We start from the raw sequence: 19,143 nt of genomic DNA, 5'->3' as shown, positions 1-19,143 counted from the left end.
TCGTCCACTCTTCTAAAGATAAAGCATGCTGTAACCAGTCCTCCCACCTACCCATGAAGCCTGGTAAGGAGAAGAATGTTTTCCTGATGGGTTATGTCCGCAGAGATGCGGAAGAAGATAGCAAATTGAAGACAGATGAGTGCAGTACAGTATATTTTTTATACACTCAAGCTTTGTTGACATTCAAAGTCTCCCTATAGTGTTCAATGATTTCTCTCCAATCACTATAGCATATCAACTCACTGTCAGCCATTCTGTTGTTTTTATATTATAAATTCCCCAGGTTCAAATCTGTTGCACACATTAAAGGGACAATTTGACTTCACATTCAACTCCCGATTGATAAAAAGTGAGCAGAAGTGTCTCCTGTGCATCTACTCAGAGTCAACTTTGTCCTGTGCCCTTAAAAATTCTGTGTTTCCCCCCAATAAATAGTTGAGGGTACCCATCTAGCCCCATTCTTTTTACAGAAAGAAAACAAAACAAAATAAGAAAAAAGCCACATTTTGCCTTTTTTAATTCATGTGAACAGTGGTTTATTACATTTCAACATTTTACACCTAGTTTTCAGCATTGCTTTGTAGTTCAATGTTCTAAGCAAACCAATTAACACAAAAAAGAGAGATTTAATTAAACAGCAGCATGCAACCTTCCTGTTTTCCAGCTGTAAATGTTCTGCCATGGAAAGCAAGGAGACCATCTATAAAAAGATGCAAAAAATAAGCAATCACAAGTAAATTCTGTAACGGCTTGGCAGCTATAGCCGTGAACAACTGCCAAATTTCAGATTGTTCTTCCAGCGCAAACAGGCGTATTGAAAAGGAATCCTAACTAGAAAAATGACTTGCACTTATTCCCATTGTTGCTCTCCCTAAGTATTTGAGGCAGGATGGAATTATCACTCAGAACGCAAGGCACTCTAGCATTTATATGGACAATGCATTGCTGTAGATACAACTCTCGGAACTATAAATCGATATGTAAATATGGTTACACAGAACCACAAAACTCTCCTGGTTACAAGGATATTTAATTATATGAGTGAAAATGTAAACGTAAGCCACAAATGGTCTTGTAGAGAAACATAGCATTGTTTTCAAAGTGTAATTTTCCCACATTTTTCAAAACTGTTCTGAGTGAGGTTTAATTGTGTGTTTTGGCACTAATATTAAAATTATAGCTGAGTTATACATCTACTTAGCATTAGAGAACATTTAAAATATAGCATTTTTGTAGAGTAGTGTGTAAGACAATTTATTGCCTGATCCTGCCTTTTAAACTCTGCATGTCAATTTCAATTTTCAGCCAATTCAGGCTGTAGCATAATGCACAGTGATGGTTGCACATAGATGTTTTCTTTAAAAAAAATAATGTATTTGTATAATTGAAGTGCAATAAAGCATCCCTACATCTTTCATCTTAAATGTTTTTTTTTGTATTTTAATGCATGCTCTATATATTTATTTATATAGTTTGTTAAACATTACTTTTATTGTCAATATAAATGCACAATGTGCAGAAATATATGTATGCATATATATGTGAGAATTTTCACCCATTCAACCAGGTTGAGATAGGGGCTCTATACAAGCTAGTTAAGGTCTTTCACACCAAACTCGTCCAACCATGTCTTTATGGACCTTGTTTCGTGCACTGGGGCACAGTCATGTTGGAATAGAAAAGGGCCTTACCCAAACAGATCCCACAAAGTTAGAACTTCGTCTCCATTAGCATACCAAGATATTTTGGAAAATGTTTTTTTTGCAAGTTATAGGGCAATATGTACAAGTAGCATATTACTTTTTCAAAACAATTTTTCCAAATCTGACCATCCTGCACCCAGGTCCTACTTTGAAGCCGACCAGTTCAATTAACCCCCATCAAACCATATATTTTTGACACCACAGGGTATTTCAAATGCTAATATTTTAACACTTCTCATACACTAATTCTACCACTAGCCTTTGTCAAATTCATGGTAGTCATTTTTGTGCTATTTTGCTTACATGTACTTCAGGTGTGAATTTACAGCTCCTGGTTTATATCACTTACAATCAAGACCCAGTGTACTCAGCAACATCTCCCGAGTACAGTGATATCACCCATACATAGGTTTTTATCAGATTTGGGTTAAAAACCCACATTTCGGACATGTGCAGTTCACTTTTTAAATTTTGAATTTTGACATCTGGCCATCCTGTACAGGCAGAGACAGAAAGTATGATGCAAAACACCTTTATTAATATATATATATATATATATATATATATATATATTGATCCAAAATCATAATTTAAGAGACTAACCGGTCAGTAGCCAGAGCGGGTAATCAAACAAGCCTAGGATGGAGATCAGCAGTCAGAAGCCAGAAGGGAAGTCAGTCGAACCAGGTCATATGCACGAATACATTAAACAGCAGAAAATGCGCTTGGTATCCGTAAACAACACAAGGTAAAGAAGGTCATAAGCCTTGCTTAAATAGCCTGGACTACGTAGGAAAGAGGCTGGCTGATAGCAACAAAGTGAGTAACTGTAGTAACTGAAGTGGAAAAAGGGCTGGCCATTATCAAGCAGCTGAGTAACCCTGACACAGGGAAGGAAAGGGCTGCTCGTCAGTAAACAGGTGGGTAATCCTGACAGTAGAATTTTAGGAGGGCATGTTTTCAGGTGCTACAGTAATATTTCACAAATGATTTACAAGCTGCTTTACATTTACAAAGTGTTGATGCCTTCAAAACACCTATAAAGCTATAGAGTAGAAAAAGGAAACAATGGAGCGCTATCACTTCAAATTTATAATAATAAAATGTATACTTATATGCAGTCAGTTGGAGTACATATAAAGCGCTTTTCTTCTAAATTCGGGTTAGTCACTCGACTGGAATCGCAAGTTTTCACATAAAAGAAAGATAAAACACAGACAACATAGTGTTTTCCATACAATATAAATAGTCTATATACATTAAACTATATGTGAAGAAAATAATGTCCCTAACTGCACCTCGTACGGTTACTATTAGACAGCTCACTCAATGCAACTCAAGTCAATTTGACTGTCAGCTTGCAGCACATTGCATATATAATAACTTGTATATTCACAGAAAGTCAACCTCAGTCAATATGAAAAAATGACTTCAACTTCACAAAGTCAACTTCACTTCTCAGGACTCAAACTCTTCAAGTGTAAATGCAGCAGGACTGTCAGATTGCCAACTTGCCTGACAGACTCACATGATCACTTAACTGACAAATTTGCACTAAAGACTGTTGTAAGTGTGAATGCAAACACGGTTTGCTTCAATTATGCCTGACAAAAAAAATCCGGGCATTTACATCACTATAATAATATAGGGAAATTAGGTTATATTTCATTATCAGTGATCAATTCACCCAACTATGTGACTTAGTCCCCTGGGTGACTTAAATGTTATTAGATATTTTATTTAATGTGACTGATTGGGAGCAAGATTAATTGCATTTTTTGTAAAGTTCAAATAGATCAACAAGCCCTTCTACCTTTAAATGTCCTCAATCTTTCATTGTAGCTCTCCTCAATGAACTACATTGATTTTTCTGTGTTTCTTTTGATTGTGTTCTTCAAAGACATTTTATCTTTTATTGTTCACAGGCATTTTGTTTCTGCAAATGTCACAATTAATCTGCTGGATGTAAACTTTTGTAAGATTATATTTAGTGCTTTTAAAATTTAGGGTGTTAACAAAACACATACAACACATACAGTGGCAGAAGAAAGTAAATTAACTCTTTAGAATTACCTGGTTTTCTGTATTAATTGCTCATAAAATGTGATCTGATCTAAGTCATAAGTATGGACAACACAATTTGCTGAAGTCAACAACACGCAAACAATGATAATCTTATATGTCTATTGAACACACACATTAATGGTTGGTATGCTGATCCCCTTCTCATCCCATATGTAGTAGAGTATGCTCAATTCAACCTTCATCAGTCCACAAAACATTTTCCCAGTAGCATTGCGGGGTGTCAACAGGGCCGGCCGAAGACTTAACGCCGCCTGGGGCGAAGTTTAAAATGCCGCCCCCCCCGCCAACGCCGGTACTTACCTTTAAACAGTCCTGCGGCGAGTCTCCCTGCTCTGCCACGGTGCCGGCTTGTAATGCTGAGCGCCGGAAATTGACGTCACTTCCGGCGCTCTGCATTACAAGCCGGCACCGAGACCGAACAGGGAGACTCGCCGCAGAGGAGAGAGAGAGGGGCGCCGAGCGGGTAAGCGAAAACCACTCGGTGCCGCTTCAAAAAAACCAAAAAAAAAAAGCGCTTGGGGCGGCAATTGCCCCAGTCGGCTCCATTGTAGGGCCGGCCCTGGGTATCAAGGTGCTCTTTGGCTAACTTAAGGCGTTTTTGCGTATGGACTCATGAACATAGAAGTTATCTAGTTCTAATGATTCCTTCAAGCTTTAGCTATTACTCTAGGATTATTTTGTACTTCATTGAGCACTGCCTAATTCCAGAGGGTTCACTTAGGTTTTCTTGCCACTGTATATTACTTTTAAATATTCAAGCAAAGAAACAATGTAATAAAATCTATAGTAAATACAGTATATCCTAGCCAATTTTAAAATATGAAATTCCCTGGTGTGGCCATATCAGATTGCAGCCGTTATATATGTTACCCTGTATATTTTATTGTTTCAGCGTGAAAAATCCCCAGGTCATTTCCCTTTTTACAGTGAAAAATGATATAAGTATACAAATAGCTGCAAGCAGTGCAAACTAATGATCAGAAACAACGGTGTTTATGTTCAGTGGATGAGATATTACAGTCTCTTGTCAGCTTTGATACTTAATGTGACAGATTTTATTGTATTTAAAAGAAAAACCTCTTATTCAAGCATATGTTTTTTTCCAGTTACACTGTTGTGCTAAAGTCTTTCACAATTGCAGTTTGTAAAGCACCAGTTACACAAATTGAAAAATACTTTAAAAGACCCACAAATGCAATCAGATTTTTTCCTAGGTTACCATTACTTATGCTAAAGTTAATTTGTTAGATCCTAGAAAGGCATTCCACCGTTATTTTAAAGTAAAGTTATTTTAAAGTGCATTCCACATCTTAACTGCCCTAACTGTATATATTGTCCTAGGTTGACTGTAAAAAGATCCCCAGACACACTTAAAACATTTCCCAAACTGCAGCATATTATTATCAGTAGTATCTCAATTATGTATTCAAGTACAAATTTGTTCTCCAAATATTTCAATTTATTTATTTCAATTTATATAACAACCTATCATGTGGCATGACATCAAAGGTGGATATTGTACCTTAATAAGTCCCAAAAATGTGGAGGTACCTGAAATAGGAATCTCCAACATAACTTTAGGTAAAGGGATATCTAGTTTTAGCAGATGCTGTAGATCTGCTATAAAAAATGCACCTATGACCCTTTGGCAGATATCATCTAAGCTACATATTACATTCTACAGAAGTAACATTAACAATTCCATTCTGACCATTTACAGCAGGTCTTTGAAGTCTAAAGTGCCAGATGTAGTCCCCTGTGGAGTAACATGCTGAGAAAAACAGGAAGATTTCTTAAAACTATCATGGAGTGTAAAGAGATAAAGACCTTTTTAAAGTATTTTTCTCTTTGGAACAATGCAATAAAATTTTTGGTTAAATGTAAAAATTGAATACATTTTTGTTATATAAATGGTTCTTGTAAGGTTACTTTATTTTTTACAATTCTAAAAATAAACCCTTTTTTTTAAGTTTATCGAGCTGGTTTCCATTTTTTACACCAGCTCTCCAAAATAAAAAACAGCTATTTAAAAAAAAACATTTTTTCCCCATTTCTAACAATGGTGTGGATTATGACGAGAGCACCCTTTGACTTTACATCTATATATAATATAGGTTATCTACTCTGTAGGGTGGAGCAGTCACAGCTTCTACAATATGTCTAGGAGTAATGGTCCTTCTCTCGCAGCTTTTCATATTTATGTAAGGTGCATTATAGCAAGTACGTGTGTGCAAATATATGCGCCAGGATATGATCTACTTTGACAAGGACCAAATTGTGATGGCTAGACAACTGGGTCAGCGCATCTCCAAAAGTGGTCCAAGGAAGGAAAAGTGTTGAACCAGTGACAGGTTCATGGGTGGCCAAGGCTCATTGATGCATGTGGGGGGCGAAGGCTGGCCTGTGTGGTCAAATCCAACAGACAAGCTACTGTAGTTCAAATAGCTGAAAAAGTTAATGTTGGTGTCAGAACACACAGTGTATCGCAGTTTGTTGCGTATGGGGCAGCGTAGCCACAGACCAGTCAGGGTGCCCATGCTAACCCCTGTCCACTGCCGAAAGTGCCTATAGTGGTCACATGAGCATGAGAACTGGACCACGGAGCAATGGAAGAAGGTGGCCTGGTCTGAGGAGTCATGTTTTCTTTTACATCATGTGGATGGCTGGGTTTGTGTGCATTGCTTACCTGAAGAACATGTGGTACCAGAATGCATCCATCGAGGCCCCACTTCAAAAATTACAGGACTTAAAGGATCTGCTGCTAAAGTCTTGGTGCCAGATTCCACAGCACACCTTCAGAGGTCTAGTGAAGTATATGCCTCAACGGGCCAATGGCTGCTTTGGTGGCAAAATGGGGACCTACTCAATATTAGGCAGATGGTCCTAATGTTATGGCTGATCGCTGTATGTATACATACAGTATATATATAGTGTTAGCTATAGTATGTTTGGATATAATTGGAATGGTTGGCAACTATATTAAGCCTGCTATTTGCAAAGTAAAATGTAAGTAGCTTTGCCATATTTGAACCTTTTTGGTGCCAATGAAATACGCATGAATAACAGTTCAAATCACTCTAACACGCAAGGAGTTAATCTCTGAAATAAGTGTGACTTTGAGGAGAGTGGTAGTTATTTTTAGTTGTCATTAAAATACTACACCAGGGGGTTGATTTACATGTAGATTGATTACATTTAGTATCTGCTCATGTATCTGTGCCGAATCAATGTCACTTCATCAACACTGTGAGATTGCCGCTCTTCTTATTAGAATCACCACTTCTTTTGCATAAAGATGTCTAAGCAATCAAATATCCATGAAATGGGGCAGCGGCTTCATACTCTTTTGTGTGATGATATCTTTTTGTGTTTAATGCCCTGTGCATAAATGATGAGATTAGTAAATAAAAATAGAAAATTGCAATATTCAATGCTCATCAAAGTAACACTCTTAATATATGTAAAAACACAGCCAGGATACTAAAAACATACATTATTAATTACACAATATTTGTATTATACTTGATATTTTGCAACTATCACAGGCTCACCCAAACAGAAACTGCATGCAATCATAATGCAAGACAAAAAAAGCCAAAAATTGGTTATCTTTGCACTTCACCCACAGTTACTTTTTCTCTTGTACTTTGTCCATAATTTCTTGAAATCCTGAATGTAATGCTACAAAAGGACCTGAGACTTTTAATTTGGGAGAGTTTCTGAAGAAAAATATGATTGTGTTTTTTTCTCTTTTTTAACTTTGTAGCTTTGAAGTAAAGCTGGATGAGTGAGGGGTGATGTCAAGTCCTTCAAACTACTCCTCATCATTAGTGTTCTCGGCCTTGTTCACTTCCATTTGGATATGCCCAGCGGCAGGCGAATCCGGCTCAGCATGTGCATGGGTGTATAGTCAGACATGTCTAGCTTGCGATATTGCTCAGCCATTACTTGTGTCTAACCTCCAGAATTATCGCCCACATCTATACTAAAGCAAGGATTTCATACAAAAAGAAATTTTACCAGAAAAAGGTGGCAACGCACCTCTTTAATAAAAATATCCTAAATGTTACCTGTTTTATGCTGAAAGAAATTAACATTTTCAGTGAAGAGGTGTGCTGTGTCATTTTCCTGGCGGTTATATACTATACTGGGATGAAGTGGAGTTCTTGGAATTATAACACCCTTATACGAGTGTTGCATGAAGTGCCAGTTATTATATACATTTTATTTTAATGGAAAGGACCCTGTCATGAACTATCAAACCCTTTACACATACTCTATAACCAAGGAAGAGCTATGTACTTTTCTGATAAAGGCAGCATCAATATTTTATGTACATTCAGAAAGGCCTTGTTTCTACCTTGACAGTAACATAATTTTATAAGGCATTATTTACATAAAAATATGGTTCAGTCACTTTAGACTTAAATGTATAGATGGTATGCTTTTGTTCAGTCAGCGATATTTTTAGCTAGTGTGAAGCCAAATGTCTTTTTTTTTTCCTAGCAATACTTAAATCTGAAATACTTCAAGATTAGTCTAGTTCAAAATTAAGGCCAGTGTTAATTATCGTTCTGTTCCTTGATTTTAATTAGCTTACTAAGTGGTTTTCAGTACAGAAAAAAAAGCTGAATATACATTTTATTGAAACAGATATATAATTTTTTTTTTCAACTCACAAAGCAGCAAAAAGATTTTCACACTCCTAATTGCAGTAGGAAGTGTTGAGATATGAAAATGTGAAACGAAAGCTGTCAAAAATTAGATAACCCGCTGTTATGCATCCTAGATGAGGAACAAAAACTATTAGTATGCAGATAATTTCCTTGATTCGCTAAATGAACTGCCTCTTAATATTTAATTATATTTGAGATAGTATAGAACTTGAATTCCATATTTTAGCCTATTTTATCTATGTTACAGAAACTATATTTCTATAGAATGCCACACTATTGAAACCCATCAGCTTAGTTTGAAAGCTTTAATTTGACTTCACGCAATGTTTCTCATTGAGTTTTTAAGAAGAAACTGCAAATTGTATTAAAAGAACAATATTAAAGCCATAGTGTTTAAAATAACTATGCTAATGATTTTGTTCTATTGACATCTTTTCATAGTTATGAAGCTAATATAATTTGAAGAAGGCAACCACCTGGCTATAATGATTTTAAGCCGCATTCTCAACCCATCAATGTGTTATAAAAGCTTTTCTGTCAACTTCCAGGTGTTTTTTTCTGTCTAAATGCCTAGTTAACCTACTGCCTACTGCCATTTGAGTGCCCCCTCTTGGTAGGTTATGCTGTACCACCATCAGTGCCTGGCTCAGTATATAGTGATATGGGTTATGCTCTATAGTACAGCATTACTCTCATCACCATATACTGAGCCAGACATTACGTTACATTAATTTATATAGCACCAACAGATTCCATAGCACTGTTATAATCAGTAAGTAAAATTAAAAATCACATGTAACAGACTGACACAAAAGGCGAAGAGGGCACAGCTCTTGCAGAGTTGACGATGGTACAACATAACTGTAATGGTCCGGTGAGGTCGCACCCCGGAGGGCGGAGCGTGCCAGGAGAGAGAGGAACCGAGAAGCAATGAAGAGAACTAACTGGGTCAAACAAGTAAAGCAAGACAAGCCAAATCAGATTCCAGAAGCAAAGTCAACAAGCTGAGTCGATGCCAGACGGTCAAAACCAGAGGCAAAATCAGCAAAACAGGAGCAAGGTCAGCAAGCTGGGTCAAAAACGGAGAAGCCAGTCACAAAATCCACACACGATCAAATCAGAAGCATACACCAACCAAGGGTAACCCAGAAGTGGAAGTCCCAGGCTTAAATAGGAAGAGATTTAGGCATTTCCTGAAGGCAGAGGTCACCTGAGGTTATAAGAGCGTGTTACTGCTGGAACGGGCAGTTTCAAGTTTTAACCACACAGTTGCACCGTTGTACTGGTTTGCTGCGGACGGCTAACGGGTGCAGAACATGTAGTCGCTACCTGGTCTGGAGCCAGCCTGGGAAGCCGTCTGAGGAGGATGCGTCGCGGGAGCAGCCAAGGAGCGGGACGTCGAGGACCGGTGAAGGTAAGTCCTTACAATAACTCCTATCATTAAATACTGAGCCAGTCATTGACGGTGATACAGCATGACTTGTATCACTGTATATTGACCCTACCACGTCAGTGTCTGACTTAGTGTATAGTGATGGGGGTTATGCTGCACTACCACCAATGTCTGGTTCAGTATATAGTGATTGTAGTTACGCTGTACCACCGTCAATGTCTGGTTTAGTATATAATGATAGCAGTTATGCTGTACCACCGTCAATGTCTGGCTCAGTATATAGTGATAGGAGTTATGCTGTACCACATCTGTTCAGTAAATGATAGATATTTAAACATATTTAATTATTTATATGTTAATAATTTATATTTGCAGATTTCTAGTTGGCATACATTACATCACATGTAATTGGATAGAGATCCTCCCATACACTGCAATAGGACATGATCTAAAGATAGTGAGGAGTTTTATCTCAGTTACTGAACCTACAAAATAAAAAAATCGATGACCACCAAATATACAGGTTATGTGTGGCATGCCTTACTGGCATATAATGGTCTTGGTACTGTATGTCCCATTACTATATAATAAACTGTTATATGGTAAAAATAAACAAAACAATGTAATAAAAAATAGACTTTCTATGAATGCCTATACCTAAACAGTAGATTTCAGGCCATTGTACCAATTAGTACTACACAGTGACCACTAGATGTCAGTATTGTCCTTTGAAAAAAACATCAGTAAAAGAAAATTCCCGGCCACTTTAAGATATTAATAATTAATATTCCTTTCTTTTATGTGAATAATTTTATTCAAACAATGCAGTCATAAACCATACAATTTAAGAAAATAGCGTGTGGACAATGCACTTGTAAAACTACAAAACTGAAATTGCTTTTCAGATACATGGTGATATAATGGCATTTGTTCATTCAATTGTAAAATGATGTTTTGGAACCTTCACAAACATTAACATAGATACAAGAGGAGGGACATTGAAAATGCACACTGGGCCCTCAAGGTAAAAGACCTTTATTGTTCAGGCATCACCTTATAAGAAAAGGTATTCATCACAATGACCAATTCAAATCTTGTGGATTTTTTTTTCTTTGTTTGACTGCTTCATTCTGACAGTAACCTATATAAAAGCAGGAGAATCATTCTTGCCAAAATACCCTCATGGGTTCCATAATAACAGTTACAATTGTGGATAAGCAACTAAAATGCAGAAATACAAGCAACAATAGAGCCAGGTGGTAGAGAGCCCTTTACTTTACATTATTTTATGTTCAGCTGCAGTGTGCTTTCATTACACTCTGTTCCCACACATGTTGCCAGAGTAAGGTAATCTGTCATGCAGTGGTATCATAATAGAAATGGGCCAGAAGGTATTAAGCTATGATTTGCAACTATGTTTTCTTATTAACCATAGTTGTTTATTGAAAAGGTAGGGAGCTGCATTTATACCTGTACAGCATGTTATGAACACCTGTTTAGTATCATCTGGTTAATAGTAGGTCCTGGGGGCTCTTCATATATTTTTGTTGTGCGTATATTTTTTTCAATTTTGAGTGTAGAGAGTGAGACAGGAATGAGCAAGTAGACAAAAATTGTTGTTATCATTACAAGCAAATAGGATGCTGGAAAAAGAGTGCCCAGAGTTGGGAATGAAACAACAACGGAAGAGAAGAGATGAGAATGAAGATGAGCAGGTTACTGGCTATAATGGATATTTTTAACTTCTTCCAAGATCCCCTGATTAAAAGAAAAGTAGTGGCACTTGTAGAAACTGGCACTGCTTACTCTGTTTTCCAAAACATACACTATATGGACAAAAGTATTGGGACAAACCTCTTAATTATTGAATTCAGGTGCTTCAATCAGACTCATTGCCACAGGTGTATAAAATCAAGCATCTAGCCATGCAGTCAAACATCTGTGGAAAAATGTGAATTCATGCATGATACTGTCATAGGATGCCACTTTTGCAATAAGTCAGTTTGTAAAATTTCACCCCTGCCAGATATTTCACGGTCAACTGTAAGTGGTGTCAGAAAGTGGAAGCTTTTAGGAGTGTTTAGGAGCGGGGGTCACCGTGTGCTGAGGTGCATAGTGCGTAAAAGTCTGTGCAGATTTCATAGCTGAAGAGTTCCAAACTTCGACTGGCATTAATATCAGCACAAATACTATGCGGCAGGTGCTTCAATTAATGCCAAGCGTTGGATTGAGTGGTGTAAAGCATGCTGCCACTGGACCCTGGAGCAGTGGAAACATGTTCTGTGGAAACATGCAAATCATACTTCTCTGTTTGGCAGTCTAATGGGCAAGTCTGGGTTTGAAAGATAGGAGTAAAATCTTACCTACCCGACTGCCTTATAGACTTGGGCACAAACCAAGTCTTTGTGTTTGTCTTCGTGTTCGAAATCCTAGAAATCCCTGTTTCTCCGAGCACAAGTTGCAGACATGGACTCTGAGCAACTTTGCTTGGGAGGAATGGAGATTTTAGTACCCCTGGCAAAAGGCCGGGCAGCGTACATTTCGGAGCAACTTGGCCTGGGGAGACTTATGGCTTCTGCACCAGGATTTAAATTTTAAAGGACCAATTTTATTGGCACCAACCAATGAAGCACCCTGCTGGCGACCAATACAGTCGCTCCTATAGACTTTTAACTCCTGACACCAAAACTTGGCCAGGGGAGGCCATTGGTCTGTAAGAGCGACTCTATTGGTTGCGGGCAGGAGCCTCCTCTAGCATCAACCAATGGTATGTGGGGATGGGACCAGGAAATTAGCTATAAGATATTTAAGAAGATGAACACGAAGATTCTTCGTGTTGTGCTTCTTCGTCTTCATGTACGCTTATCCGCCACAATATTAGTTTATTCAGTATTCAGTTTGAACATCGAAAACACAACATTCATTGGTGGAGGAGGGATTATGGAATGGGGCTGTTTTTCAGGGGTTGGGCCCTTACTTCCAGCGAAGGGAAATCTTAATGCTTCAGCACACCAAGACATTTTGGATAATGCTATGCTCCAAATTTGTGGGAAAAGTTTGGGGAAGGCCCCTTTCTATTACCGCATGACTATTCCCCAGGTCACAAAGCAAGGTCCACAAAGACGTGGTTGGATCAGTTTTGTGTGGAATAACTTGACTGGCCTGCAAAGAGCCCTGACCTCAACCCCATCGAACACCTATAGCATGAACTGGAACGAGATTGCAAGCCAGGCCTTCTTGTCCAGTATCAATGCCTGACCTCACAAATGCGCTACTAGAGGAATGGGCAAAATTCCTATCTTGTTCCCAGAAGAGTGGAAGCTGTTATAGCTGCAAAGGGGGGACCGCCTACATATTAATGTCTATGTATTTGGAATGCATTGTCATAAGAGTCCCTGTTGGTGTAATGGTCAGGTGTCCCAAAACATTTGTCCATATAGTGTACCTGAGAATGGAAAATTAAGTGATAAAAGTACCACCATCGTGGGGGTAGATGGGACCTCTTCTAAAACATAATTTCAACAAATCTGAGTGTGGTGATAAATGGGACAAAAGTCAAACATGATTTTCTTGCCGTCTGAAAATTTTTAGGGAGACACATTTTAATAAAATTGGGGTTTGAGATTTCTCAGATTGAAGTCCCTGCATCCCATTTACTCCACTATCAAATGGTTTTGCTGAACCAACCAAAAGAAAAGGATAACCTTCGGATTCCAGCAGAAGTGGTCCTCTCCAAAGACATGGGCTGACTGTATGGAGCTTTCAGCTAACCTCTCCCACTAAGTGGACCAAATCACATGTTCACACTTAGCAATTGGGGGTATATAAAGAAGAATGAGATTTTTTTTTTGCAATTGAAAAGTTCACTGCTCACCTCACATCAAGCTAAAGAGAAGAAAGACTTGGGTTCATCATTCTTGAGTCAAAGCAGCATCTTCCTCACTTAGTGACAGTGAGTCGTCCGTAGAGAGACCTTGAACAATAGAACAAGGAGGTCTGAAGTCCCTGTTCAAGAGGAGCAGCAAGTGCTTTGATGGGCATAACAATCCTTGACCACCTACCACAAAGGGAAAGTCGGGTTCTCTAAAAGGAGCCCCGTGAACAAGGTCAAAGGATCTTGCAAGGACGGACACTTATCCTGCACACCTTATAAGTTTTGCCAATGGATGTATTAGTCCGGAATAACACAGGTTGATTACTCCCAGAAGATAAACCAATTACCCATATTAAACGTCCCTACAGAGGGAGATATGTGAATAACAATGGAAACAAGAACATAGAAACAATGTGTGATAAGAACCATTCTGCCCATCTAGTCTGCCCAATTTCTGAATACTCTCAGGAGCTGTTGAGCATGATGTAGCTGAAATAACAGAGGTATAACTTTGGAGATTGGTTATTTTTCTTGCCCTCATTATAGGGATAATAACTATTTTGGTAATTTGGGATGTTGCATATGCGTGGGTCAGAGAAAGGGTAGTATAATGAACATACAAGGAAACCTCTATGTTTAAAGGAGAGATTGTGACAAAGAACATCATTTTTAAAAGTGTAAATAATTTGCAATGACAAACAAGATAAACTCATCATTATTTGAAACAGTAATTGGTGGGAATGCTTAAAGAGTTAAATATTTAAATTCAGACAGTAGAACAATCGTACATATAAAGGCAGGGTCTATAAAGCTAAAACAATTCAATAATTAAGAAACCTTTTGTAAATAAACAATGTATCTAAAAATAAACATTTTGAAACACTGTATGGTAAGAAGTATGAGACCTGACCTTCCATACACATGGCTTCCTCAGAGGTGTAGTTGAGAAAAATAGATTTCAATGGATCTGTAGAAAAAATTCTTATGGCTAATTTTCTGCCTGAGTAATTTAGTGCTGTTTTGACATGTTGCAGATCTTACTAATAGATCTTCGGGTAAACAAAAAGGAAAAATAAAAGTGGTATGGTGAAGGAACTGTGGTCCCTTAAATTATTTGCTCATCAGGAGACCGAATTGGATCAAAATAGGCTACAGCTCACTTTATTAAAAACACCATATCCAAACTGTGTTGGCCTAAAAACACTATTACATAAGATTATAATAAATACATAGATATAAAACACAAACAACCAATGCATAAATAACAAATAAATAACGATAAACAAATATACATACAAATTCATAAAACCCTTCAAACATGTCCAACACGGTAACGGAACTTAACACCCATCCTTGCCAGCCACTCCCCCTTATCCAAACAACCATGACAGCCAACTTTCACTATCCCAAAACCAATGCTAACCACCAGCCGACCATAAGCTCATTGGGCACGTCCATAAAAACACCAGAGGTCAGGGTTGAGCCCGACTCGCCTTCCTTCACAACAGTATCCAAACTCCCTAGCTTACAAAACCAGACCGGCAAGGACACACTACACGCCACAAACCCCGCTGTTTAACCCCATAAATCAGCAGGGGGCGCCACACACCAACGCCACGGCCTGACCAGTCGCCTACCGTAGAGCTAAATTAAACAGATCCAAACCAACCTCGTTCAAGTGAATGTCATTGCTCCAGAACAGATTAGCCGTATCCATCTCAAAGACCCTATGCCTAACCAACACCCCTTGAATACCAGATACACATTTAGACACCCACTTATTCAATTGAATCCTAAACCACTCCAGCAACCCGCTTATTATTAGACCAAACAATCTGAACCTCTGGAAACAAAACCATAACCAGTGACAAATCCCTTATGATGACATCCCCCAACGACCTAACCGGCACCACCCCCAAACCGCCGCCCCCCCCCCCAAGTGAACCACTTGTACCGATGGGAAGCCCAACAACCTAGACAGCTGTACCAGCTCCATAAGAAGATGCACCCGCTGCATTCCACGCCTCCCAAACCACCACACCTTAGTCGCCAAAGGAGAAAACCCAAAAAACTCCCAAAAACTGAAAACGGGACAAAAAGGACCCATCCTGATGCACCAGGAATGGGCCCCCAGACACCAGCCGAACGATCAAAAAAATCCCTTACCGCCGACACCAGGCAAATGGCCGAGACCGCCATGCGACCCATTTGAAACCAGGCACCCTTGGTCAGCACATCAGTCTTAGACCAGCGAATACGAAAACATAAGCCCCTGGAGATGAACTCAACGTCCTCTGCCAGAACAGCCCCAGGAACACGCTTACTCGGGCTAACCAACTCACCGATCGGCTTGGTCCAAAAATGCCAAAGCAAAAGCCACCTGAAACAACTGAACCTCAAAACCCAAAATATACACCGACACCAGCAAACAAAAAAAACGAACTGACACTGGTCTTCTAACATCCCTAGAAACCATACCCCTCCTCCACCCTTTCATGGTTTGCCGAATGACAACCCCCCACCTGGCCTGCTGATGGAGCACCAGCCTGCAGAGGAAAAAGTGGTAAGAGGAAGTGCCCCAGACCACGATAGGACCCAGGGGCTAGCCACTCGCCTGACCTCCTCTGACCTCCTGGCCATGGTCCGCAAGGTCCTCTTCGGGCAGGCAGCCTCCATGCTGCCTGCGGCTTCCCGTCGCCTCCTGCACATTTACCCCACCCCACATTTACATACCCCAATCACAGAGCACTCACCCATACTCATACATGCTCCCTGTCCATTCAGCTATGCTAATCCCCAGGGGCCGTGTTTTAGTGTAATGTTTAGAGTTATTTTTGACAAAACAACTAATTTAATGTATTCTAAAGTTGCTTAAATTATTTTGATAAATGTCAGTGACAATCTATTAAGCTCAAGAAATAAAGACTAAAATCACAAGACTTATGTCTTGGAGAAAATATGAAATTATACTGTAAAGTACAGATCAGTGAAATTAAACTGTTTCTCTTACTACCAGTGATAATTGCGTCTTTCAGCTTCCATGCGTTAAAATCTGTTTGTAAAAAGAATCATGTTACCGAACTGGAGTGACCTTCTGGAAATTAACAGTTGCCATAACTCAGGGGCTCCTTATGTAAAGTTTGTCTTACCTTTACACACTGATGTGTCTTGGACCATGGCCTCTGTCCTTACTGTTAAGTGTAAGGAAACGATATCCTACCCTAGCCTTCTGCCTCTCAAGGACATATAGGGAAGGAACAGCATTCTATGGAGACTGTGCACAATCCAATGTTACGAGAAAATCATACAGAATTCTTATAGGGATTGATGGGTACCAAATAAACACATTATATTGTACTCTCCTTACCCTCTAATGCTCCCTGATGTTTTTCTTTCTTTCCTTGGGCACTTGCTTGGACTCTGTTTTTTTGTCTTCTAAAGCATTCAACAAAGCAACACATTCCGACACCACATTTGCAAGACAGCTGGGAAAACAACATTTAAAGGGTACTATAGGATACAAAACATAATTTGCACACAACTCAATGAAATTAATTTAAACTTCTAAAGTGATTGAGAAGGAGTTTAAAAGATATGGTCTTCTAGTCTGGATTACAGAGGTAACTCAACTGACTTAACTTGATCGCACTCTATTGTACTGAACAAAACAAACTAAATCATTAGTTGCAATGCTGTTAGGTTGATTTGAGTGTTGTCAGATTTGGAAATATCACATTTTCTCATCGAGCTACATTTGACAGCTGTCAAGTTGCTGTTAAGAACTGGTGAGATGCCATTGACATTTGTTTAGTTGTTAATCAAGCTGGTCAGTTAAATTGTCAATGGAGTTAGTGATTTCTGGTGACAAATGGCCTCTGCAACAAAACAAAAAAAAAATGTGATTGCTCCGGTAAAGAATAGGTGAAATTCTCAATATGTCAAAATTTTAAAGATCATATTTTTTTTATAAAACAAGTAGAATAAAAAAAAAGGCCCTGGTGTTTTTTTTCATCTTTAAAATTCTTCCAATTGCTTGACATTATTATTCTAGGGTTGGTGTCCATTTCTAAACTGAACTCAACTCCACTAACCTGTACATACCCAACTTTATCTATTTGTCCTTTAATAAATAAATATAAAAATTAATATTCAAGGTGCACCATCAAAGCCAATTTAAGCAATAAACATAAATCACATTAATACCGTAGTTTGTATGCATTCTTTTTTTTTAACTACTACTCGGATATGAACATTTTGATATAAATGGAAAAACAGTAAAAAAAAAACCTTTGCTAAACATAAAAAGCATAGCTTCTTACTAAATAAGACTGCAGCTGCAATGTCCGTATAAAATGACAGTTATGTACATGCAGGGACAACAGTCACATTTTATTGTTGCTATAAAAATGCACTTTTGGAATATTTGCCCATTTCATCTATTTATTTTATTTCCACCGCACTGATTTAGTACAGGTCTCCATTATGTTTTATTAATATTTCTATGTATGTTCTAAAGTTGAGTAAATGTCTCTCTATTTTAAATATTCCAAATTGAAGCAGATGTGGTCTGTATATAAATTTGCCAGCTGTCACTGCCCGTCATTTACCGATGCTGCTTTTCAAGGTTACAACAGAACATTAGGTAATATAGTACATTGTAATGTCACAAACATGTTATTATCCTCTCGCGGAGAGATAAGAATTCTTAGTTTGTAACAACGCAGGTGAAAGAGGAGAACGTGTAAGAATGGCTTTAAAAGTAGATGTTTAAGACATATCCTTCACTGAGATTTGTGGAAATCTTTAATCATGAATCAATAGCTACACACACTGAAGTAGCTATTATCTGATTACATCATTAACTATAAAGAAAAGAATGCTTTTAAAACCTAATACTGCGTTATTAAGACATAACAATACTTGAAACAATCGCTATTGATTCCGAGAACAAATTGTGCTTTTTTAACTTGTCTGCGTTATAAGAATTTTGGCACACCGGTAGAGTTAAACAAAGTCTGTGTAATTTTGTAAGTCTTACTAGTTATTTATTAACAGCTAGGGAAACTGAACTCACATGAATCCAAGCCAACTGCATATTTCCGGGACTGCAAAGGCTACTGTTTGTCAAGCTAGCTACACAGGCAGCCACAGCGATCGCATTACACAGTATTTTCCATTGTTGTGTTGTGTAATAAAGCAAAGAAAAAATGAAAAAATCATCTTTGGAAGACTCTGTTTTCTCAGAGGAAAATGAAACAGTTTCCCTCGATTCAAGTGATCACTCTCTGCTTAGTCCAGAGGCAGACACCTTTGGTTCAGAATTCTTAAGGTAAGTCATGTTTAATTGCTTGCAAATATGCCGTGAAGTGTTAACACCTACTTCTGATTATGACTCGGTAAATATAAAACATA

The 19,143-nt window shown here is 38.3% G+C and overlaps 1 protein-coding gene across 2 annotated transcripts in view; it reads left to right on the top strand.

Moving 5' to 3' along the window:
- The first annotated feature begins 18,795 nt into the window (after positions 1 to 18,795).
- Positions 18,796 to 19,143, top strand: part of GRAMD2B (GRAM domain containing 2B) — a 48,568-nt gene continuing 48,220 nt past the window's right edge. The window contains exon 1 of one of the 2 annotated variants that reach the window (XM_053473807.1): positions 18,796 to 19,060. In XM_053473807.1, the coding sequence (XP_053329782.1) occupies positions 18,939 to 19,060 (122 nt within the window). In that variant the 5' untranslated portion in view covers positions 18,796 to 18,938. The remainder of the gene's footprint in view (positions 19,061 to 19,143) is intronic. The other variant, XM_053473833.1, reaches the window with a different exon arrangement.

The sequence above is a fragment of the Spea bombifrons genome, chromosome 1 (assembly GCF_027358695.1).
Source record: "Spea bombifrons isolate aSpeBom1 chromosome 1, aSpeBom1.2.pri, whole genome shotgun sequence".
Classification (NCBI taxonomy): Eukaryota; Metazoa; Chordata; class Amphibia; order Anura; family Pelobatidae; genus Spea; species Spea bombifrons.
The sequence above is the reverse complement of the archived record's forward strand: the minus strand, read 5'-3'. Positions and strand labels throughout refer to the sequence as shown.